Here is a 24,070-nt window from a genome sequence, read left to right as displayed (position 1 = left end):
GACCGTGATGGCTAAATACTTGAGAAGGTAGAGCAGGAAACGTAGAAACTGAGAAAAGACGAGAAGATTACATTTCAGTTTAAATTGATGTTACAGGAGTATACAGGAGTTCATTATCTTTCAGACCGTTTTTCTCTAACGTGGAAACTGTCCACTGAACTATATCAGTAAGTAACAACAAAATATCCACAATATAAAACTGTACTACATAAACAACTAGATGTTGAAATTAGGATCATTGTCCTAGTTTCGGCTGGGATAGAGTTAAATTTCTTGCTAGTGCTGTGTTTTAGATTCAGTATGAGAAGAATGTTGATAACACACTGAGGTTTTTAGTTGTTGCTAAGTACCCTACCAGTCAAGGACTTTCAGCTTCCATGCTCTGCCAGGTGCACAAGAGGCTGGGAGGGAGCATAGCCAGGACAGCTGGCCCAGCTGGCCAACGGGGTATTCCATACCATGTGACATCATGCTCAGTATATGAATGGTAGGCAGGTCCAGGAAGTAGCGCTCGCTGGTTTTTGGGCATTGCTCGGTGGGTGGTGAGCAATTGCATTGTGCATCACTCATTTTGTATATTCTATCATTATTTATTATTATTATTATTATTATCCCTTCCTTTTCTGTTCTGTTAAACTGTCTTTATCTCAACCCACGAGTTTTCTCACTTTTACCCTTCCGATTCTCTCCCTGTCCCACTGTGGGGGTGGAGTGAGCGAGTGGCTGCATGGGGTTTGGCTGCCTGCTGGATTAAACCATGACAATCATCCTTTTAACTTCTTACTTGCATCATTGCTTTGGTTTGCTTAATGAGTCTAAATAACACAATTGCTCTCTAACTACTGACATAATTCTGTTTCCAGCTAAGTCTTTCACTGCACAATACTATAGTTCTACTGTGTTATCACATGCTAATGTAAAAGGCATGTACCCCAGTTAAAAAATTTTTAATGAGTTTATCCTTTGATACTTGCTATGTCATTCAGGCATAACTGACTGAATGCTATGGTCTGCACACTGCAAGTGGTTTAAGCCTCATGCCTGCTAAATAGTTGACAAAAGAAAGATTTTAAAACTTCATGAAAGGAACTTTTGGGTGGTTTTGGGTTTTGTTTTGGGTTTTTTTAGGGATGTAGGAAGGAGAAAAAAGTTTAAGAAATATTGGGCAAAGATTGCTGTGAAACTTCATCTGAATCTTCTGTAAAACACAGATTGCCTTAAAAAATTAATGGACATGCAGGGAAGAATGTAATAAATTATGTTTTGTGTCCTCTGTGCTTGAAATTTAAGCCCATTATGTCTTGCCCTATGGAGAGTCCATTTAAGTTAGGTGTTTGGGTGGCGGGGCAGTGTTCTTTAAGCATTGGAATAGACTGCATTAGTCAATGGTTTATTCTTGAAAGACCTTTGTAAGCAGGTTAGGCAAATGTCTATGACAAATATTTTAGGTAGAGTTGGCCCTATCTTGAAGCAGAGAGATGGAGCAGCTGGCTTCTCAAGGCTCCTCCCAGTCCTTTCTTCAGTGAGTTTATGGTTATGTCAGTGTACTTTGTGTTTTAAATAGTATTTTGTGCGTATTCAGTATTATACTTTCCCAAATACACTAAGTCTCATTCTGTTTGCTTGAGTGTCATCCAGAAAAACACTGCCTCTTCTCACTGCCTTTTTCCATTTGCGGACTCTGACAGACCTGTGTCGGTGCCGTACAGATAGCAACTCATAGCATGAGAACTTATGTTGAACAAAGAAAGCATATTACTTCCACCATCAAAAGCGCTCTGTATCCCTGAAGGACTGGCACGCGGGAATGCCACTGGAGACCAGCATGGAAAGGAAAAATAAAGGGGCAGCTCCACTTTCAAGCACAGCTATTTCCTTCTATTTGGTTTTACAGGATCTCTGCAGTTTTCAGAATCAGTTTCCGCTTTGCAAAATCAAGCTTTCATAGACCATAGTGTCTGTAATACCGTCCTCCGGGCTTCATAGTTACTCCCCTGGGGGCGTGCTGTTTCTGAGGAGAGGATTTTGCCATACAACTTTAAGATGATTGAAAGATACAGGGACTCTAATTCTCCCTTGGAGAACTCAGCTGTTACTTACCAGATAGGAGCACTCCCTGACAGACTATGCAGACGAGAGATTGTTGACCTATTTTGTGCAGAAAACTTAAAAAGTAACTGAAGGGAAAACAAACCAAAAGAATTTATTTTTCCAATTGTTTGAGCAGAGTAAAATGCAGCAGGCAAGTAGGGAGCATGAATTGTGACAAATCAATTAATGTGCCCATCCTTGTGGTTTCTGTGTTTTGCATCAAATATATTACTGTTTCTAACTTCTAGCTCTTTCTAAAAATCTTCAACCCTGTTCTGTGCTTCATCAGCAGGTAGCTACTCTTCCTTGCCTTTGCCCATGCAGCTACCGTTCCATTGCTCCGCTCTTCTGACTTACTCTTTTTCTCTGTTACTTCTCTACATTTTTCAATCTTTCTTCATATTGCTTTTTTCCATTCTGGCTTTTCCTCAATTTTTCTGCAGAACCCTCTTGGTCTGGAATATGTGACTTCCTTTCACAACTGACTAGTTAGAGCACTCTGTGAAAAGGATGGACGATGGGCAGGGTACACTTGTGTGTGTCCGTGCGTACATCTAGGCCTAGCTCACCATTTCTGGCTGTCTCTTCCTAGTATACGAGTCCCTGTAACCTATGCCTCCCTCCACATAGCACTTTATATAGTTTGAAGGCACTGCTTGACAGTAGCTTGCATTTCAATATTGTTTTAGTTGGGCTTTTAGTTTTTTGCTCTAGCTTAGATTTAGGAAAAAATATTTTCAAAACAGCAGAAGTAAAATTGGATAGGGTTTTATGTGTTGTTTTATATCTGGATGAACCACACAGGATTTTTACAAGAGAAACATTTTATTAAAATCCTATATAAATTGTTTCTCTGATTCCTTGTATGCTCTTCATATCATACAGATTCTCTCAGGTACAGATTTCCAATTACAGAAGAAAAAAATTGTTGGGTTTTTGTTCCATCTCTTTTTGCTTCTTTCTTTGTTCTTTTCTTTTTTTTATAAAACACCAGTGATAGCTTTTGCACTGCACATGGCTAAATATTTAAGAATAGATAAGAATACAGACATGAAGAAAGAATGAATTTTTAAGACAATTCTTAACAAATACCTGCAAGCATTTCATTGTCTCCCTTTAGTAAACAGGGCTTTCCCCTTAGCTGCCATTGTAAATATATTTCACAGCACATGGATGATACAAAACAGGAGTAACAGAGGCAGTTTTGTTATCAGAGAGCATTGGAAGCCAGAGTTGCAAAAACTTCATGTTTCTTTGATACATTAAATTACTTTCAACTATATAGGAAGTGAATATAAACTTAGGTGCTAATCCTGTAAAGATGTGTGCATTTTCTTGATATTTACATACTACACCGCCCTACTGAAGGTAATGAGTTTAAGTTTTTGGAGCAATTTTTTTTTTTTAAGTATGGTGACTCTGTGGGCCAAACCTTCTTTCATGGAAGTGATGAGAAGTTGGCCACTGACTTTTCCAAATGGGAGTATGGTTTTGCAATACTGGCTGAAAGAAAGGTCCATTAAAGACAGTGCAGAGACATCCTATTAATTTATTTACGTTAACAGTAATGCTTGTGTAAATAAATAGTATTTTTATATATGAATTACTGTTAATAGTATAAATTAATAGGATACTGGATGAAGTCCTTTGTTCTTCATGAGTGCTTAATCCTGCATGACTTACAAACATGAGGAGCAAGATCAACCTATGAATGAAGATATAAAATCAACATATTAATCTAGACGGGAAAAAAAATTATATATGCCGTATGGGTGCTGATTTTTCATTACATAATCTGTTCTGGGAATGGAAATAAGCACCATTATTATTTGGAAATACTGTGAATGCAATTAGCAATTTGAGTCTACTAAATTATTGAAGTCTACTTAGATTTGAAGAATCAGTTGTTTTACTTCAATAAAAATTTCTAAGCAGATTATAAACTGCATTTTATTTTACATTACATTTTTCAGACTATTTTAGATTATCACCTTCTCTTTTGTTTTCAAACCTTTCAAAGTTTTTACCAATATAATGAAACAAGTCACAGGAACACATGCCCAGTTATAAAATACTCTATATACATCTTTTACCTTGTCTCAACTCCACTTGGTTATTAATTTAAAAAGGTCACAATACTTAAGACACGTGAGTTAAGTTTCTTATGTTGTTCATGAATCATCTTAGTCTACAACTACATTATATTATAACACTACTTAGCTTACACACACACACACACACACACAGAGGATATTTGCAAAATTAAACAAAGATTTTCTGATGGTATCTAGGTTTTGAAAGTTGGTCTGTTTAGTGCCAATTCTGTCTCCCCAGGAAGTCAACAGTAGAGCAAGTCACTGTAAAAATGTCCATTGACTTCAATTAAGTAATTTGTATCAAGGTGGAGAACCTTGCCAAAATGATATTAAACAAATTATATCAACTTGTTGTGTTGTGGGGTTTGGTTTGGGGTTTTTTTTTTTAAAAAAAAGGGTGTGTGCGTGCAGGTGCTTATATATATGTATGAGCATACACCTGACTGACAAAGCACACGAAACTGGGGAGCGCTGAAATGCCTTTAGCAAATTAGGTGCCAGCTTCACCAATATATTACTCCAGTCTTACACTGTGGTTAATCCTCCTGAGAGCAACTAGAGTAGTGCAGTGGCAAATCAGCACCTCAGCCCATAAAAGCTTGTTGTCAGTTGATCTATGAAGAGCTTGCATTTACCGCTTCAAGTAAACGTACAGACCTGTGCAACAGCAGCATGTCGTTTGGTACATGCACTTAATTTGGATTACAGACTGGAACAAGATCATAGTCTGCCTATTTAGCCAGGTAAACATTAATCTCTCAGACAAAATCTTGCAGTCATGGTCCAGCCTCTCCCCATGTTGGAACCTCCTGCTTCATTTGGTGGATCTGCTTCTGTAGTTCGTCTCTGTCCAGCTTCATTTTCGCTTCTAGAACTTGCCGTAGAGACCCAATGCTCTCATAGATAGCTGCAAATCCTAATTGCAGGTGAGAATTAAATTAGTTCATAATCAAAAGCAAGAGTATTGCATAATTACTATAAGAATGCGCTTCCTACTATAACGCTCTGCTTTACATTAGGAAGACAGTAAAAGTTCTGAAGAAAAATAGGACTGTAATTGTGTGCTGATGGCAAAAATGCCCCCGACCACAGCCAAGCTATGCCTATGTATGCTCTGGGGAGAGCTCTTCTAAGCTAAAAAGATGTCACCTCTTGTTGCTGTGAATTTCACACACAGTGAAAATCCTTTTTAATGCCACAGGTGCAGCCATTATATCTGGCCCAAAAGTCTTTAAACTACTTCAATACAAGCAAAGGCATTTTGCATGTTATTATAGGTTGATCATTGTTACCACAATTCAGAATAAAAAACTTTATAACTATGGTCCTACCAGCATTAACTTCAGCTTTCATTTCTTTTATATCTTCATTAATCTCATTTTGAAGTTTGCCAATCCGAATATTTATCTTTTCTTCAGTCTGTTTTGCTTCATGTGCTTCCATGGTTATCTTCTGTATTTCTTCTATTTTGTCAATTTTCTCTGCCATTTGGTTGAATTTCATCTCTATAGCTCTTTCACTCATTTCCTGGAGCCGGGAAAAAGAATTTTAATGATTTTCTCTGCATATGAAATTACAGTGGTCTTTCCCAAATATGCAATAGATATTGATTAATCATCTTTTATGTGGAATTCAAAGGTGTAAGGGATTATAGTTTTTTATAAAATGGTTTAAACTGACTTGATTACTGTAGGCTAAAATACTGATCTATTTAGAAGTGAAAAGATTTATTTGAAGACTCTCAGGCTGTGGGGATGTTATACTTGACATCAACAAAAAGAGTTATACAAATATTGAGGAGGTCTGAAAATCTCACTCAAATGATATCTCAATTACATCATCTTAGTTACTAATAATGCTTTTGAATACTTCCTGAGAAGTATTATTAGGACATTTTAGTGAAACTTACAGTGTTTTCCTTAAAAGTCAATGAGAGTTGGTCAATTTTTTGCACAAGCTCTTTTTCAATCCTTTCATGTTCCTGTTCCAACCAGCTACGTGCAGACAAAATCTGGCTGCTGAGTTCCTCAATAGCATTTTTTAATCTAAGAGCATAATAGAAATTAGCAGATACAGAAGAGCAGAACTTTTGGTCATTCAGCAGTGACTTTTTTATGATCATGTTAATAAAAAAAAATTCATGGCAATTTAGTACATTCTTGACACCATATTAAGGTGAATCTTTGAACTTTAAGGCTACTAAACTGGATAAGGTAACATTGTTTTAGAAAATAAAGATGAAAGAGCAGAACAAAATAGCAGTTATTTATATGAAACAAATCACAACATTTTGAGGCATAGTAGGTACAAATTCTTTGCAGCATTGAAAACAGAATATGGTCATCCATTCAGATTATAATCTTCGTGTCCATAGGTCTTAAATCTGAACAAAGATTTAGTAACCATTTACTTCAGTGGCAATGCCGGTTCATATAGCCCCACTTACGTTGCCTATACCCACCTCAAGTTTACACCAACTGATTGTGCCAGTGAAACTGTTTCTTTAGACAGTTTTTTTTTCCAGTGAATATTTGAAATCTGGATCTATTCTTTCACCTGATTTGCAGACAGTTTTACTGACATAACTGATGGGATTGCATGAGGGTGGCAAGAAGGAGTAAGGATGTGGATGGCTTAAGCCAGGACTGCCACTGAGTGAAATGCCTGGAGAGGAATAAATATCTGAATTGAATATATCCCTATATAATGTCTAGTAGTAGCACAGTAGCTTATCATTAATGATTTAGGTATTTGAATTACATATTCATATTTTAAGGCAATTTAAAGCAATGACACTTTGTGAATGCTGTGCCTTGCTTCCTGGTTGCTTGAGTTGAACTTTTTGCCCTGCTGTCAACTGCCACCTCCAGCATTCGTTGCTTCCTAGAGTTCTTGTAAAAAGGTGCCAGACCACTCTTACAGAAATCCTTAGTTGTGTTCTTTATTCAAGCAGAACTTGTAGGACTTAACTAGGGACTTAATGGGCTTCTCAAAATTGCCTAACCACATTAGGGGCAGAATAATTGTTGAAAGTGAGTCCCACTTGACGGACCATTGTGCTTTTGTAATATCTGTTGAGCACACATATATATTTAAACAGGTTCATGCTTTTGTAGACCTGAAGATTACAACAGTCAAACTTGGAAAATTGAGGCCCTGTCTTCCAAGGCGCGTGGCAGCAGCAAGGTTTCCCGGGAACTCACTTCATATCCAGAAGGTGGAGCTGTTGGTTGCTCTCTTTGTAGGCAATCTTCAGCTTTGCTTCTTGTTGCATTATTGATTGCTCTACTCTGCTCAGAAGATGAGAAATCTGAAACAAAATTCAGAATTTACTTTTTTTCAACAGCATTTCATGGCAGTCTTGTTTGGGACGTTTTCATACAGTAGAGGAGATCTTAAAGAAGGGCCATTTTTGCTGACATTTCAAAAATTATTGAATTTGCACATTTTACTTTATCATGAAAAATATACTATCTCATGAGATGAAGGTATCAACATTGTGAAAACTGTAATTTTTCAGCCATAAATAACTTGAACAGTCTTGCCTTGAAAGCATCTGCCTGCTCCCCCCTCCCTTGAGACAACTGAATTTACACGATCTGTACGTCTCCGTGTTGTTGCATAAGCAGGGTAAATGAATGGCAAAACACTCCACCAATACTGAGTGATATTCTTCATCGCTTCATGTATAACAGCTACTGCATTTAACTGGGGATAGGTCATTACTAACAGAAAATATTTCTCACAACAAAACAATCATCCCAGTTTTACAAAACGTACTGTTCTGTTTTGCAAAATTCATGACAGTATGCTCCTAGCATGCTGGCATGCTAATATACTATATTGAGTCTTCTGAGAAAGGTAAGGTGGATTTTAACCATTTACCTACCGCAAAACGAAGATGTAAAATACTTTTGTTGCCCAAGAAAATGGGAAGGCCTTGAGATGGAGGTATGAAGAATCCTTTTCCTTAATGTCATAAGTCTCTGCTTGTATCTAGTGCTCACTTCCATTCTCATACCCAATGGAAGAGAAACCTGATGGACAGATTAATGGATTCACAGAACCCAAAACCAGTTTTGTTTTGCAGACCTTCAAAAATTGTGTTCAAATACATATAAAATCATCCTGGGAAGACCAAAACATACAGGGAGAGACAGTGATGCCTGCATTGTTGTGGTGGTTTTGTACAGCATCCATGTCATGTTCACATTCCAACCTCAAGAAGCCATTCAGGCCAGTAATCACTGACCTTTGTTCAGTCCTGGAATCCTTTCAGGTGCCTTTAAATACTAGCCCCTTCTGCACAGCATGCTAAAGGCAGCAAATTAAGGACCTTTTTTCAGTTAGACCAGTACAGTAATGCAGCTAGGTACCAATATTCAATCTAATAAGGACTGTGAGCAGATACACCTCTCCATTTGTAAATCTGTGACCTCCCAGGATAATAATTAACAATAATAGAGTCTGTGTGAATTAGAATATAACTCTTACCCATACATGGATGGATCACTTTGGTCCAAATACCATACCTGTATTTCTGCCTCTTTGATTTTAGATTCTAAGATCAGCTTGGAGGTGTGTTGGTCTTTACTTAGGCTCTGAAGTCTTTCATACGTAATTTTATGCTCTGCAGACAGTCTGGCTAACCCAGCATCACACCTGTTTGAATAAATAAACACCAATGCAACAGCTGAATAGAATATAAGGCCCAGGCTTTTTAAATTATCCATTTTAGACTGGGCATTTCTATGAAATTGCTGGCTGTCTAGCAAAACAATGTCTTATGAGACTGTGAGAGTGGTGATACATATCATAGTGTTCAGCAGACTGCTCCCAAATGGGACTAGAAGTCAAATAGTCTGACACATACATTTGTGTTTTCTTGGCTCTGACATAATGTGTAGACTGTGTTGTTATCAGTCAGGGAAATCACATTAGAAATGCTAAGATGCAGAATTTCAATACCTCGTATTTTTGTCATACTCCAGAAGACATCTGTTAAGGTGTATGATTTTGCCTACATGATTAGAAGCCTAAGTAATTGAGGACCATCTTTTCATTATTGCAGCTGTGTTCCTCTGACTTTTACATTCTTATTTTTATTTGTGAAACAGTAGTATACAATTACTATGTATAGTAAACAACATGGGACAAATTCTACAGTTATTAGTCTTTATTTAGGTAAAACTGTCATTGAAAGCAATGGCGGTTTTGTCTCGCAAGAGACTCTGAAATGCAGTCCTGGAACATAACAAGTATTGTTCCTGGAACATTTCTTGATGCTGTAACATTTTCAGGATAAATGTGCTATAGAATGTGTTCATTTTCTGCCACATTTCAAAAATACTTTGGTCAGGTGGTTTTCATCTACAGTAATACAATAAGGACATTAACTGAGCTGTAAAAATATAAGCACTGTAATTTCAGGAGTAAGACCTCTGTGAAGTATGAGTCATGTATTTTTTTTTTGCTAAGGGAAATATGTAATCAGCAGCATTACCAATTTGATCTATGAAACTGATGGAGAACAAAGAGCAGTTACAATTTGAGGGAGAAAAAGGCAGTAAAATGGAACAAGCAAAGGCATGTCAAGTCATTACTTAAATCAATGAGACATTTTAACCTCTTTTTAGTCACACTTCAGTTTGAAGGCTTTCATTTCAACATGCATTTTCATCACCTGGGTTACAGTAACTACCATTATCATTAAACATGAAGGGAAAATAACAACTAAAATGACAAATAGAACATCTCTTAGTATTATGGTACAATTTCAATATGAAAATAATCAGTAATGCAAAATAACACATAGAAATTATAAAATTTGTGGAAATTAATTTATAGTTCAGCAGTTCAGTATTGTGAGACCAATTAGTAATATCTGTAGGAAGACCAGCTAAGGTTTACATAGCAGTGAGCCATACTTGTAGGTCTTACAATCAGGCAGTTTCTTTAGAACGATGAGAGAAGCCAAATCTCTCCATGTTGTTGTGATCAATCAGAGAAAATCAGAGGAATGAAATAATCTTGCATCTAGTCACCAAAAGCCTATGGGCTCAAAATGATGATTAGTTTTGTTTCTCTGAGGCATGACAGAAAATATAAAAAGCAACAGCTTTGAAACTACTGTAGCAAATGTAAACAGTAGGCATCTGTAATTGTTTTTAAGGCAAATTAGTGTTTTGGGTTTAATCACAGTGCATCTCTCTTCTTTGTGGAACTCAGTTACGTGATGACAGAGGTCATATAGTTGCACGGTAACTGAAACATTAAAATTCTGACTATGTTAATTTAGTGTCAGCCTGCTATGTATTAATCAGATTATTTTGGTTTTCTACAGGGATACTGTAATTGACACCCATTTAAACAAAGTTGGAATAAAGTTTAAATTCCATTGTGTGTAGTTATGGAATGTTTATCCTGCTATGGTGTTTTCTTTTTTTAAACAATATTCCATATATTGAAGTGGTCAAAGAGAATTCTCTTTGCTATATATATTGTACACACCCACAAACACCTGATTAGTTTTGACCTGGAAGAAAACATTAGTGTGCTGCAGACAAAAAATGAGATTCTGATATTAGTTATGTGAGTATACATTTTGAGTTAAAAACTTACAACAATTAAATAACTTTAGTCCATGCTTCCACTATCTTTCAAATGCGGGGGGGGGGGAGGCAATAATAAGATGAACATATGGAAGACCATGGACTTTCTAACACTTTTGATTCAGGTTTCTACTGCATGATGGGTCAGACGAAAATCAGTAATCTAAACAAAAGGGCACATTATAGTTTGGAATTTTTCCCTCTTTAAAAAAAGAGGAGAAAAAAGAAAGGCACAGTACACTCCCCACTGAATTTCCCATACCTCAGAAAGTTCTGCTTTGATACTTCTTTATAGATTCATGTTAAAATGACAATAGAATTCTTCTTAAAAATAGAACTAAATGTTTCTGAACACTGGATTTCAGTTCCTGGGTAATTTAATCAGACTGTCTATATAAATGAAGCCAGCGGACTATAGATATGAAGACAGAAGTCAAAAACAACTTTCGAGGTTTGGTCATCTTAAAAGTACAAGGAAAGAAATAAGACATAGATTAAGATTTCCAGGAAGAATACTAGTTTAAAAATACAAGAGCTGTAAATAAAACCATTTTGTATGAAGAAATGCACAATAAATAATTCTCTGTCTTCATGTCTGAAATGCTGAAGCTGGCCATACAAACAACCCAGTGCAGTTTTTCATGTGCAGTTGCACACATGCACTGTTGGAATGTGGGCCAAAGGTGCACTAGAATGTGTTCGTTTTACTACTGTTTGATCTTGGAGAACATTTTCTGAATGTTCTGATTGCCAGGCTGTGTACTTATGTGAAATTAGTAAATTAAGAATGCCAAGTATTATTCTCAGTTTCGGAACACAGTAGAATTCTAGAAACCAGTAATGTTTAATACAAACAGTGATATTATCAAACAACTGCCACCCAAGTTGTAGTAACCAAAAGCAGTAGTTATTTTTCTGGCACACTGAAGAGTATTTTTGTTGTCTTCAATCTCTAAGAAATCAAAACCACAGTGGTTTCTCTATTCAGTATCACCAGGGACTAGATAAAGCCGAGAACTACACCAGTACTCTGCAACAGGATGCTATCTAAATATACTATAATGGTACATACAGATTTTTAATGTTCCTTTTTTATTATAACAGGAGGTGTTTCAATTAAGATACCAGTGTTTCAGTGAAAAACAAGTAGCTGAAGAACAAGTAGTGAAAAGCCAGTTGATACATCCAGGGGATCTAGTGGGCAAGAACAGCAGAGCTGGTAGGTTCTGAATAGCCTGGGTCAGTCCTCTTGTGTACATCTCTTACCCAGCAAGCAGCCAGAGTGCCCAGATTTACTGTACTTATGAAGTTCATAAATGCAGTGCATCCCAGATGCATCAGACTCATTTTCTGTGCAGTGTAGGAAAATCTGCCTACATGTAATGAGTCCAGGGTGTTTGAAATGAATCAGATCTATAATGTATATAAAAAAATCATCTATATATGCAAAGTCGTCCCAATTTGAACATGCATAGTTGCCATTTCTCTGGATGTTTCAGCTATCAGGAAGCTTCTAGAGACAGCTACTGCTATGGTTCTGACCAGGCTGCTGTTATTTAAACTTTCCAGACAAATGATCGTAGTCCATAAGTTGTTCGGTAGATAAATGATAAGGCACTACTCCTGAGTTTTATGATCTATTATCACTAGAAATAGAATTGGTAAATCTGTGTTACATAAAATTGCGAACATCAGGGACAGGAGGCTGGAGTAATGGATCTATCACATCTGTCTAATTTTCTGCTGAATGTGCCACTGAATTTAATAGAGGTAATATTTTTCTTAAAGTTAATAATAACGCTGATCCTTAGGAAAATGTACGGCACCATTCATGGTGAACACTGTAATGATGATTTACAAATTCATCAATAAATTATGCTTACTGAGAAATGGCCCAGAGACATGAGCTGTAATATGTATTCAGTCTTCTCCTGCTAGGGATATTAGTTCATGCTGTGATGCAGGTGAGCTCAACCATGAGGTCTGTCCGAATCGCACTCCTCCAGAGCTGTGGGTAGCATGGTTTTGGAGCTGTGCTTCAGAACTGCATGTGCATGTAGGGATCCCTGTTCTCACCATTAAAAGCAGCAACCCTCAAGAAATAATGAGACAGTTGTTCGGTGATATATTGACATCTTACAGAACAGTTGGTGTTAGGAAATAAACACCACTCTCTCCAATATTGAAGTTGAATAGGATGTTTACTATGCATGTAATTACTGGAACTGAAATTTGGCCAGAATCCTGAGATTGACACTAAAATTGTTACAGGACCAAAAGGCTCAGACTTAGGTGATTTACTGTCACACGGCATATATAAACTGATTCACACTGATTGTCCATCTGCACGCGTTTAGCCCAGAGCAAATGTGATGTACTTGGAGTTGAATTAGCCTACTGTCACAACAGCCTGAGCCATACATGGCACCTTGACTGTGGCTGAGAGCTGAATGCACAGTAAGTCAGTAACCCACAGTGACTCGATCATGTTTCTAAGGTTTCACTCTTTAAACTCATCTGAAAGTTAGTGGGACTAGATGTAAAAGTAAAATTATATTAGGTGAGTTCAGCTTATTTTATAAAAGGAACATTGGCTAGAGTAATCAGAGCGTTTATCCCAGGGAGAGTTTCTGGTAAGTATCTAATAGTGCCAACAGCATAACAAACTACCATCTTGACCATGATCTCCAGATATTACTATAATCATTATTCACAGGAACACTAATTTTCAAAGTAGAATATGTCTGTAAATGAAGGCAAATAGCTTTCTCCCATGGAACACTGCTTTAAATTGATTTCTGATAAAGGGAAACTTACTTTCTTCCTTATTCGGGGGAAATTTTTATGTAGAGAGCATAATGCTGAATAGAAGGTACCAGTTAAAAGACAATAAACTGATTCTCTTATGGTAATGAACACAAATATCCAACATTCATTGCACAGTCTGACATAAGGCAGATTGGTATAATCTTATACAATTATCAGGTAAGTTGCAACCCGGGCGCAGTTCAAGGGTGTTGCCCTAAGTAAATAAAGGAAGAAATCCTGGCACAGACTGTGCTGGTCCACCACCAATCCCCATACCAAGTACTCGGGACAGGCAAGAGGCCCCATTGTGAAGCTCATGCTGGCACGTGTTTATTCACTTGAGTCCTGAAATTGAAAGCACAGGCACTATATTTTGCTTCACAAGGTGTCAGTAACTGTGTTGCTCCAAATATGGACCTCGCTCAGAGTGTAGTATGATCTCAAAGTGGACTTTTTATATAAAGAAGCAGGAAGATCTAAGCATGTGAATTTGTCAGGGATTTCTCACTGAGAAAGAGATGTATGTGTATATCATTCTCTCTCTCTATATTTCAATCAATTTTCTAATGTGACAAAATAAGCTTGTCTAGTTCTTTCCTGTTTACTAAAGGATAATGCATAACTTAAAAAACAATTAAAAACGAGTATGTAAAACCCCTCTAAAGTATTCTTTACAAAATGGTCTATGAAAGTTACAGTAGAACTGTAACGATCAAACGATCAAATAATTAATGAGAAAACATTAATTAGAGGAAAATCCCTTCCTGATTATTTTTGTAGGCTGTTGAAGGTTATCATTAAATCCGTTGAAGTACGAAAAAGAAAAATTATCTGTACAATATAGACAATAGGTCAAATTCAGGACAAGTATAATTCCACTGAAGTTATTGGCCAAGCTGCTTTAGGCCAGATTACGTCCTTTTTCTATAGCTGTACATATCCTCTGTCTTTTATGGTCAGCTTTACAGACACTTAAGCAAATGTTGTACTGGGGTTTGTAAATGTGTCATTGATGGCACAACCCGAAGTCTCTGTAGTTGCACAATTGTAACCTGGAGTTTCAAGTAGCCTGTAAAACCTCTATTATTTTATAGTTTTCTGTTCCTTACGTGTCAGGTAGCCTATGTAGTGTTTAATATGGCTAACCAATAACTGAGTGCACAGATTTTTACTTCTAAAATACATGCAAAAACGTGCAACTATTCTGTTCTTTACAAGGCAGATTGTTCCATGCTGCCTTTATAATTGTGCTAATTAATTAGTTTCAAAGATATACCAGCCTAACCATAGTACTTTTTAAAGCTGAACCAAATCAAAATTCGCAAGGAATTTAGGTAATTTATTAAAAACTAATTTCAGGAATTAAGGGTGATATTGTTAAGTTTAATACGTAATACTGGAATGCAAAGGATTATTATTCACTTTCTTGAAAACACTGAGCAAAATGATCCTGGGAATTTTGCCAAAGTTGAATTCAGCCCATTATCATTAACATTCATACTTCAAGATTAAAACAACATTAGCTAGTCCCCAAAATATACTTCCGTGTTGACTTTTACCTTGCAACTCTTCCCCGAAGATCTCCTAAACCAGAAAGCTGCCGCATTTCCAGACTTTTCAGGGTAGAATTTGTTCCATAGCTGAGATTGTCTCTGACACGTATCTGTTCCTGCAGCATCTACAAAGCATTCATATGCAAATATAAACTCAGTATGTCACATTTAATGTACACTTAAAATGTCACTCATTATTTTTCAGTATTTCAGTAACATCAGATACCATTTTATTATTGCTTTATTAAAAGGTTTGTCTTGTATCATATTAAACCAGATACCTTTAGGTCATTTATTATTTCTTATTCTTAGTGTCCAATCTGCACATAAATACCATAATATGTATAAAGTATAACTTGACAATGGAATAGAGACTTAAATATTAATTTTTATCCTTTCGTTTTCCCCACCACACCCCTGTTGCTCATTGCAGCAGAGGTCAGACGTGAAGTCATGTATCTGCATATGATTAGGTCATAAAAATGAGCAGTTGGGTTTGGCTGCTTGGTGTCGTCAGCAAGTTGGAAGTGAAAGTAAGTTTATTATAGAGCTAAGGCATTTCCTAGTGTTTATACAGCACAGCCTTTGGACTCGAGCTGGGTATTAGTGCCGCATTAATTCGTTTTTTCAAGGTTTTCCAGTGCAGCTTTTGAAAACAAGCTTATTAGTACCACAAAGGTTTCTGTGTTTATATGCTAATATCCTGTGCTATTTTCTTAGCTGCTGAAAGAATTATGTAATTTGCAAACAGTTTTAAAAACAAATTTATAAAAAAATTATATAAAAACAATTTATAAGCTTACAGGATCTTCAGACCTGGTCTGACCTTTACTTATCCTGCAGTAAACTTACTTATTAAATTAGAAGGAGTAAGTAGCTGAGATGGCATTAGTCCTGTGAAAAATTCTTAACATACCTCAATGTCCCGATTAAGCTGCCTCACTATTGCCGTTATGTTTCGGATATGTTCCTCCAAGAGTTGCCTAGCCAACCGGTCGCCCCCCCCTTTGTTCTGCATTCTGTGCAGAGTGGAAACAATGTCCTCCTTAATGCGAAAAGCGTGTTCCACAAGAGCCGCCGTTGTTTTCTCATGGCTTAGGATTCTGTCTTCCAGCTGATCCACCAGGCTTGCAGATGCCAACGGGACCGCTGTCAATGCCTGGCTATGCAGCGGTATGTTTCGAACCCGTCTAGTGAAGAAGAATATCCAGATATTGTTACGTTCTCACACAAAACTCTGCAATGTCTTTCCACTGGAGACAGTGCGATACTATCTTAGTAGCAATACTGGGGAGAAGCACCAAAATACAGAGAGAGGGCCCACTGCTGCAAGTAAGTAGGTGCTGTGTTTGCTACTGCATGTCTCTTGTACAAAGGCAGGTCAGGCTCTTTTTCCTCCTCTTTAAGGAAGCTTACAAAAGCGTAGGATTTTAAGAAAAGGACATTAGCATTATAAAAGTAGTTACAATTCAGAACTATAATTTGATTAAGAATCCAAGTTCAAACCCCTTTTATTGAGTTTCAAAAGTAATGCTATTTGTCTCTACAGTTTTCAGGCTTAATCAAAGCAGTAACTGTAGAAGGTAGATACTGCAAATTAAATGGAAACAGACTGAGATTAAAAAGGAGTAGCTTGTGTCCATTCCTTTTTTCAGTCTCTATAGCTATCCTGTAATACCATACAGAAGCTTGTTCCCCCATGAACGGGACAGGAGCATATGTAGGTGTAGAAACTGAGGAGAGACCAAAATTATGACAAACTTCTCATAATCTTAGGAGTCAAATTTTTCCCCAAAATAGCTTACATTTGGGTACCTTGAATAATTGTCTAGATTTTTCCATGCATAGCTTCCATGGAAAGCAATGGAGCTCATGGGTGCTCAAAGTAAAAAAAATTAGGCTGCTAATGCATGCAATCTTTTCCTGCTGTTATATACTGTAAAGAATAAAGAAAAATTTCAGGAGCATAAGTGGAAGCTACAAGCTCAACCCCACTTTGAAAAAGATCTTTTTTTTGGAACTCTGTATTCTCCGTGTTATTTCCTGTTAATGAGCCAAACAGTTTATTTCACCACGATGGTATTGATAGAGATGTATGAGGACTCCAACAAAGGTCACTTCTGGCTCTGAGTTTTCACACTTACTCCATGCTATTAGAAGACTGGCTAAAGTATAGTATTCTTGGACTTCTACTCCGTTACAGCTTAAGCTATTTAATTTCTTTGGGAAAGGGTTAAGTGAAAGTTGGGTAAGGAATTGTGATTTGGGCCATGATTTGAATGAGTCTACAGTATTTCACTTCGCTTTGCATATTAATGCCAAAGTCCCAAGTCACAGCATTACTATATATAGGGAATTGAGAGAGACATAATACTCTGCAATATGAAGATTTTATTTTTTACATTCCAAACTGTACCTTTCAGAAGGGGCAAGAGTTGGGAAGATTGGGCTTCGCTGGGCCATTTTCTGGTCAATAATTTATGTCTGTTGAAAAAGTACACATTGAATTATTTAATAGTTTGTATCTGGCACTGAAATGACTTAATGCTTCTGCTTTAAGTGAACCTTTAAGTAAAGTTTAAGATTACGCTGACAGCTCTGATCTTGGAGTTCAGATATTGCTTATGGAATAAATGCAAATAAAAATCAATACAAAAGAATGAAAACTAAAAACTGCTAAAAAGCTTTTTGTAGTGAAAACTATACTCTTGAAAAAGGCAAGGTTGACAGCCTTGAAACTGAAACCTGCTGTTGACCCACAGAACTGGTTTGGCAGGCAGAGACAAACAAACTTCTTTTCCCCAAGCTGTCTGCTGGTCTCAGACATCATCAATCAATGAATAAAAATAAGGTCTACAGGATTATCATAAAGCTTAAGAAAGTATTCGCTAGAGAATGAAATAAAAACATTTCATGACAGGAGATTATTAGGGGTAAGGGGTTTTTCAGGTAAAAGCATTGGCAGTCAGAAACCTAAATAAAATGTGTTAGACATCAGCATAGTTTAGCAAAACTGAGTCTTTTATTAATTTTCTTCAAATCTAAATGACCACACTTTATGTTGTAAGTAAATTCTTCTGTGGTAAGAATATAGATTCTGTTTTTAATTTTTAGACACAGCCAGCCAGACTGTGACAGACATTGTAGCAGGGTAGCTCTGTTAAATAGCTTCAGAAAGACATTTTAGATATCTTACTGTAAGTGAGACCAGTACCTGGCTCAGTAGCTTTGTCCGCTGACAGAAATTAAATTAATGAGAAAGATGGTAGCCTCAATCAAGTCCAACTATTCCACCCTATATTAAAAACAAATAAACATTTTTAACTATAAAGATGGCATGGATGAGCATGGCCTGAGCCTGAATTCCTTGGGAACCTAAAATCCTCACCGAAAACTAAAGGCTGATATATGAAAAGAATTTTGCGATTGCTGATGAAATCCAGTGCAATATGCTGTACAAACAGAAAGAGAAAAACAGGGTTATTGAAACAAAATAGTGAAATACCAATTGTAAAGAAGCGATAGGACTGTTCTCCAAGATCTCAAAATGCAGAGCATGTTTGTGCTTTAGAAACGTATGAAAGCACTGCCTAAATGCAGAGAGCGAACACTGTCACAGTATGTGTGTTCTATTTATAGCACGGTGCTTCAGAAACTACAAATTAGAAAAAAAATAGTTTTAAGAGAAGCTGGGTTGCTGAGCAGCAATAATACTAGACTGGAATTCAGAAGGTCTGATTTTAATTCTTTGCTCTGATCCCGATGACTTTGTACAAGTTATTTCCATGTCTAATGACTCAATTTCCCTATATGGAAGACAGAGATAATGATACCTACCTCCTTGTTTAAGTTCTTACATGCCTATAAGTAGAAAGCACTGTGTAAGAGCTGGGTATCATTATGATGACTTCTGCATTCAAAATCCTGTGCGGACACTGAATGTCCAGTCCTGCAACCTGTTCCTCACACTCATAGTTTCCCAGTTGGTTTTTTTTAAACAATACCACTGCTCTGCGGGGCATCCCTCCTAGCTGTACCGTGAGGTTATACAGTAACCGGGCACCCAGTTCTCAGTAGATCTGAGCTCATTTATTCTTAGTCCTCCGGGCCGTAACACATTTTAATGATCCTGATGCAGTGAAGCATTTAAACACAATTTAACCATAAACACAGGCATATCCCACTGATTTAAGAAGAGCTATGCGTATCACAGCAGCAAAGCACTGGATGCTACCTAGAAAAACGAAGAACAAATATTAAAGTCTGTACATCTAGCAGTATCTTAATGAAATACATCTTACAAAAACCAGCCAAACAAAAAAATCCTCAACTCAAGTGTTAATCTTTTGGCCTTCGGTATCCATTTATTATTGATGGAAAAAAATGTTTGGAGCAGAGTAAGCATAAGATTCCCTGAAGTTTTTGCTTTTTCTGCCAGACTACCATTAGACACGCAGCTAAATGCAAATGTCTGGAGAAATTGTGCGCATGAAACAAAAGTTACACAGATGGACTTCTCATTAATTTGTTATTGCTAACTAAAGCACATCACTTGGTACACACTGAAATATCTCATCATCAATTATCAGATTTCTTGATCTGATCCAACATCCAGAAAGGATGTGTTAGGATCTTGTTCAGCAGTTGTATAAAACTTTTCTGCAGTTTGGAGGTATTTGCAGTAAACAGTAACAGGTAGGTGTCAGAACTAATGACAAATTCCCTTTCTATGAGTGTGTGTAATACCGATTTAGACTAATAAATATAGAATAAAAGAAAAAATAAGATGTTCTAATGCCTAGATTCAGAGGAGTGTAATCTCACATAGCTCCAATTTTAATGGCGGTAAACTGGGATCAACTTACATACCAGTTGAAATACTGGCTTCAAGTGCTTAATTTTTTTGTTTTTAATGATGTTGTCTCCTGCTTGATACTGCTATAGCAATTTAAATCATGATACATTAACCCAGTAAATTTTGGTTGCTTGATTTAATTTACTGAATATTCCAAATATACTTGTCACATTGACAAGATAAAGATTTTTCCCAGTTGTAAATGGTATGCCTGCTTGCCAAAAATAACAGTTCACTTGATAGGTAAGGCAGCTTTTCCATACAAACATGGGGTACTTCTTTATCATTTCTTTAAGTCACTGACATCAGACATGTAAAACTTTGAAAAAAAAAAATAATACATGGGACATGCTGAAGAAACACTTTTAGCAATGCAAAGTTCGCTCCTTGCTATTTGTACTGTGGCATCCCTTCCCCACTTCAGCAGACTGCCTTGCGTGTTTATTTTCTGTGGGTTCTCCATTTCTCCTGTTTTGAAGGGTAATCACATCTGTAGCGTTCAGTTCTCCATCTTCCATTACAACCTATGTCTAATACTTGCTGAAATGTCTGGGTACTTGGAGCGTTTTTCATATTCATTCTCACAATATGCCTGTGGGGTAGGAAAGCGTTATTATCCCTGAAAATACGATTTTCCTTATGTTGCTGGTAGGGAAGTGAAGCACGGAGGGGGGGTTATGTGACTTGCCACAAGTCACAAGGGAATCAAAGCAGACTGAAATACCTGCCTAGGCAAACACTTTAATCACTCTTTTCTTCTTAAAATAGAAACGGCTTCGGTTGCTATACAGGGAGCACATGACGGCACCTCCCCGGGAGCCGCAGGATCCGAGTGTTCCTCTGAAGCACTTTGGGGCAACATTTTGGAGTAAGCGAAAAGTCCCTGGGTCGCAACTCAGCCAAAGGATAGGTCACAACCCGGCTGTATCAGCGAGTCGCGTGAAACAACCCCTTGCAAAGCCCCTCTGCGCTACTGTGGCATTTTGTGAGCGTGTACGCGGTGCGCGGCGGAGTGCGGGGAGGAGACTCCCCGCTGGGAGAGGGGTAACCATGCCGGCGCGGTTCTGAGCCCAAGCTGAGGGGCCCCTTGAGAAACTGGGCTGATCCGCTCAGGTGCTTGATTCTGCTAACGCAGCTATGCAGCATTTGGGATCCGAGCTGGAACCCGCGCCTGTGCCACGCCATGTGGATGCACCAGCTCAGGCTGCGCCCTGCCTTGCCCGCGGCTCTGCCCGGGGGCCCGGGGCCCCGAGGGGACCGAGCACTCCTTGGCTAAGGGTCATCGGTGGACACGGTGATGGCTGTGGAAGCAGGGGGTGTACAACAGCTGACAGGACATCACAGCGCAGACACCACTCTATGGCCATGCAACACGGAGGGACAGAGTTGGGACAGACTGCGGCGGGCGCAGGGCGCTGCGCTCACTCACCAGTGCTGGATCAGGGCAGGACGGGGCCGCCCATCTCTCCCCTGCATCCCGGCGCCGGCCGAGCCCCGCTCTTTAACGCGCCGCCGCCGCTACAGCAGCTGTTGCAGCTGTTTGCGAAGCGTCGTGACTGCCTCCACGCAGCCGGGGCGTCCGTCCCTCCGTCCGTGGCGTGGCGGCCCTGCGCCCGCCCGGCCGGCTGCGCGGAGCGGAGCGGGGCGGCCGCCGCAGGCCGGGCTGCGGGAGCGGGAGCGGTTGCCAGGACGCCGTCACCATGGGAACGCGCGCCGCGGGGGGCAGCGCCGCACCGGCAGCCCGGGGGGGGAGGGCGGTTATTCCAGCCGCCGGGACAAACCCCTTTTAATCGTCGCTCCCTCGCAGGTGTTTCACGGCAGGGTCCGCTCCTGGGGAAGGAGGGAGGGGAAAGACCCCGCAAATAACAGCTGCGTTCCCTGGGGCGCGGGGGATGAGCGGCGAGGCGCGGAGCAGGGGGCCATGCCTGCGGCTCTCGCACCAGCAAATGTCGGCCTCCGGAAAGAAAGTTTGGTGGTGGCAAAAGAGTTACTCTGGATTTCTAATGGTGCAAAAGAGCTGAGAGCGTGACTGAAACTATGGATTTTTCCAGAGCATATAACAAATCCTGGCAGAATACATGATTGTTAAAATCAATGGCGAATAACAGTTTTGTTTGTAAGATTTCCAGGTTACATTCCCAAACAAGATCTAACACGTAGCTTCAGTACAACTTCATATATCACAGAAAAGATGATCTGTCTGTTTGCACAGCAAAGGCATATGAGCTAAGAGAAAGTATTACTGGAAAAACAAAGTCCATAGAGGGTGTGTCTGCCTTCACTTCTGTTTCCTGCTTGTGTCATTCTTTGGACTTCAGTACAACCACCTTGGGTAAACAAAGGGTAAGTGAAATTGGAGACAAACTCCATCACTTCACTCTGAAATAGCAGATTGTCTCTGATTTTGGTTAAAATACATACAACATCCCATACTGTTGTATAGGCAAACCATTGCAGGACTGGGTATCTGCAGATGCAAAGGATAAAAGTCCTATAGCGTGCACATGCCATTGTAGAAAGCAAGGCGGGTTCTGAATCCTCTGATTGACCTATTTATTTTAAAGTAATTCCCACATCAAAGGATCAGTCCGGAAACAAAACATGCCATAGGTGCTTTCAAAATGGGATAGTAACCAGCTGAGAGTCATAGGATTGTGGGATAATTCAGGTTAGAATGGAGCTCAGGAGGACACTTGGCCAACCTTCTGCTCCAAGCGAGGTCATTGATGAGGCCAAATGCAGTTGTTCAGGGTTTTACCCAGCCTGCTCGTGAAAACCTCCGAGGACGGAGACTGCCCAACCTCTCTGGGCAGCCTGCTGCCATGCTTGATTGGCCACTGGGGGAAGAATGTTTTCCTTATACCTTGTCTGAACCTCTCTTGTTTGCATTTATGTTGTTGTCTTCCCACCATGCACCACTGTGAAGAGTGTGGCTTTGCCATCTTGATGACTTCCTCACAGGTACTGGGGGCTCCTATTAGGTCCCCCAAAGTCTGCTTTCATCAGGCGGAACAAGCCCTGCTGTCCCAGCCTCTCCTCAGGGGCCTGGGCTTCAGCCCCCGACCATCTCACTGGCTTCTGCTCAACTTGTTCTAGTTGGTTGATGTACTCTGTACTTGGTACTCTGTACTGTGTTCTCTGACCCGGCAAATAGCTAGACTAACTTCATGCACCTGCGTAGTTTTTGTGCACCAGCCTAGTGATTTTTCTCACTAAAGGACTGCTCGGACTCAGTGTTTTCTTGAGTATGTATGTCTACAGGAGTGGGGCTTGGAAGCAAATTATTTAAAGCAAATTGATTAACGTTATTTTAATTTAAAAACATGTCAACATTTGTACCTCCTACTGCAGTCTTGAAATTAACATTAAAATGTACCTCCATACTAGCTCTCAGCCTGCTTTCTCCCTCTAGCCCTTGTCTGACAACAGCGTTCAGCATGGCGGGCGCCGAGAGGTGGGGAGGTGACATGTAAATGCTGTCTGTCCTTACGCTCCTCCCTAGGCATCCATACTGGCCACTGTCCGACACAGGATATTGAGGTGAATGATCTTTGGTTTGACCCACACAGATGTTCTTTTCATCTTGTGTTATCAGAGATCGTTATTTTTGTACTTGTATCACTTCTTTGATGTTTGTAACTAAAGCAGTACTCAACTGTTGTATTCTATATAATTATATCTTCAGTGTAATTGATAATGAACACGTAGATTTATTTTCTTAAAGGCAAATTCAGATCACTTTCCTTATCAAGGCACAACATCAACAATAATGTTAATTTATTCTGGAGTGTTCAACTGTCTCTCATGAATGGAGCCCCATTTTAAATAATTGTAGAATTACAGGATGGAGCAATTTAGGCTCAGAAGGGAATCTGGTCCAACTCCCCACTCAAAGCAGGGCTAATGTTGATGTTAGATCAGGTTGCTCATCATAACATAAAGTTTTGATCTTAAAAGCCTGTGTACTGTTTCAAAAAACCTCCCTCTGAGGAAAAAAAAATACAATCCTTGTACTTTTGTTGATGTGAACCTACATAGCTTAACTGAAATCAGTCA

At 38.9% G+C, this 24,070-nt stretch overlaps 1 protein-coding gene across 2 annotated transcripts; it reads right to left on the bottom strand.

Annotated features, from left to right (window-relative positions):
* Positions 1-2,903: 2,903 nt before the first annotated feature.
* Positions 2,904-21,711, bottom strand: FAM81A (family with sequence similarity 81 member A). Of its 2 annotated transcripts, XM_075159522.1 has the most exons (10): positions 21,444-21,711; positions 18,374-18,454; positions 17,576-17,643; positions 16,076-16,349; positions 15,166-15,284; positions 8,720-8,849; positions 7,391-7,497; positions 6,097-6,232; positions 5,519-5,714; positions 2,904-5,103 (listed from the first exon to the last, which is right to left on the bottom strand). In XM_075159522.1, exons 3-10 carry the CDS (start codon positions 17,620-17,622, stop codon positions 4,964-4,966), a joined length of 1,149 nt encoding a protein of 382 aa, XP_075015623.1. In that variant the 5' UTR covers positions 17,623-17,643; positions 18,374-18,454; positions 21,444-21,711; the 3' UTR covers positions 2,904-4,963. The 2 variants fall into 2 exon arrangements, with proteins under 2 accessions (XP_075015623.1, XP_075015622.1); XM_075159521.1 differs by lacking the exon at positions 18,374-18,454 and having other exon boundaries at positions 21,444-21,685.
* Between the last annotated feature and the right edge of the window lie 2,359 nt (positions 21,712-24,070).

This window comes from Calonectris borealis, chromosome 11 (genome assembly GCF_964195595.1).
Source record: "Calonectris borealis chromosome 11, bCalBor7.hap1.2, whole genome shotgun sequence".
NCBI classification, from domain to species: Eukaryota; Metazoa; Chordata; class Aves; order Procellariiformes; family Procellariidae; genus Calonectris; species Calonectris borealis.
Note: the sequence above shows the minus strand (reverse complement) of the source record. Positions and strands in the feature narration are given on the sequence as shown.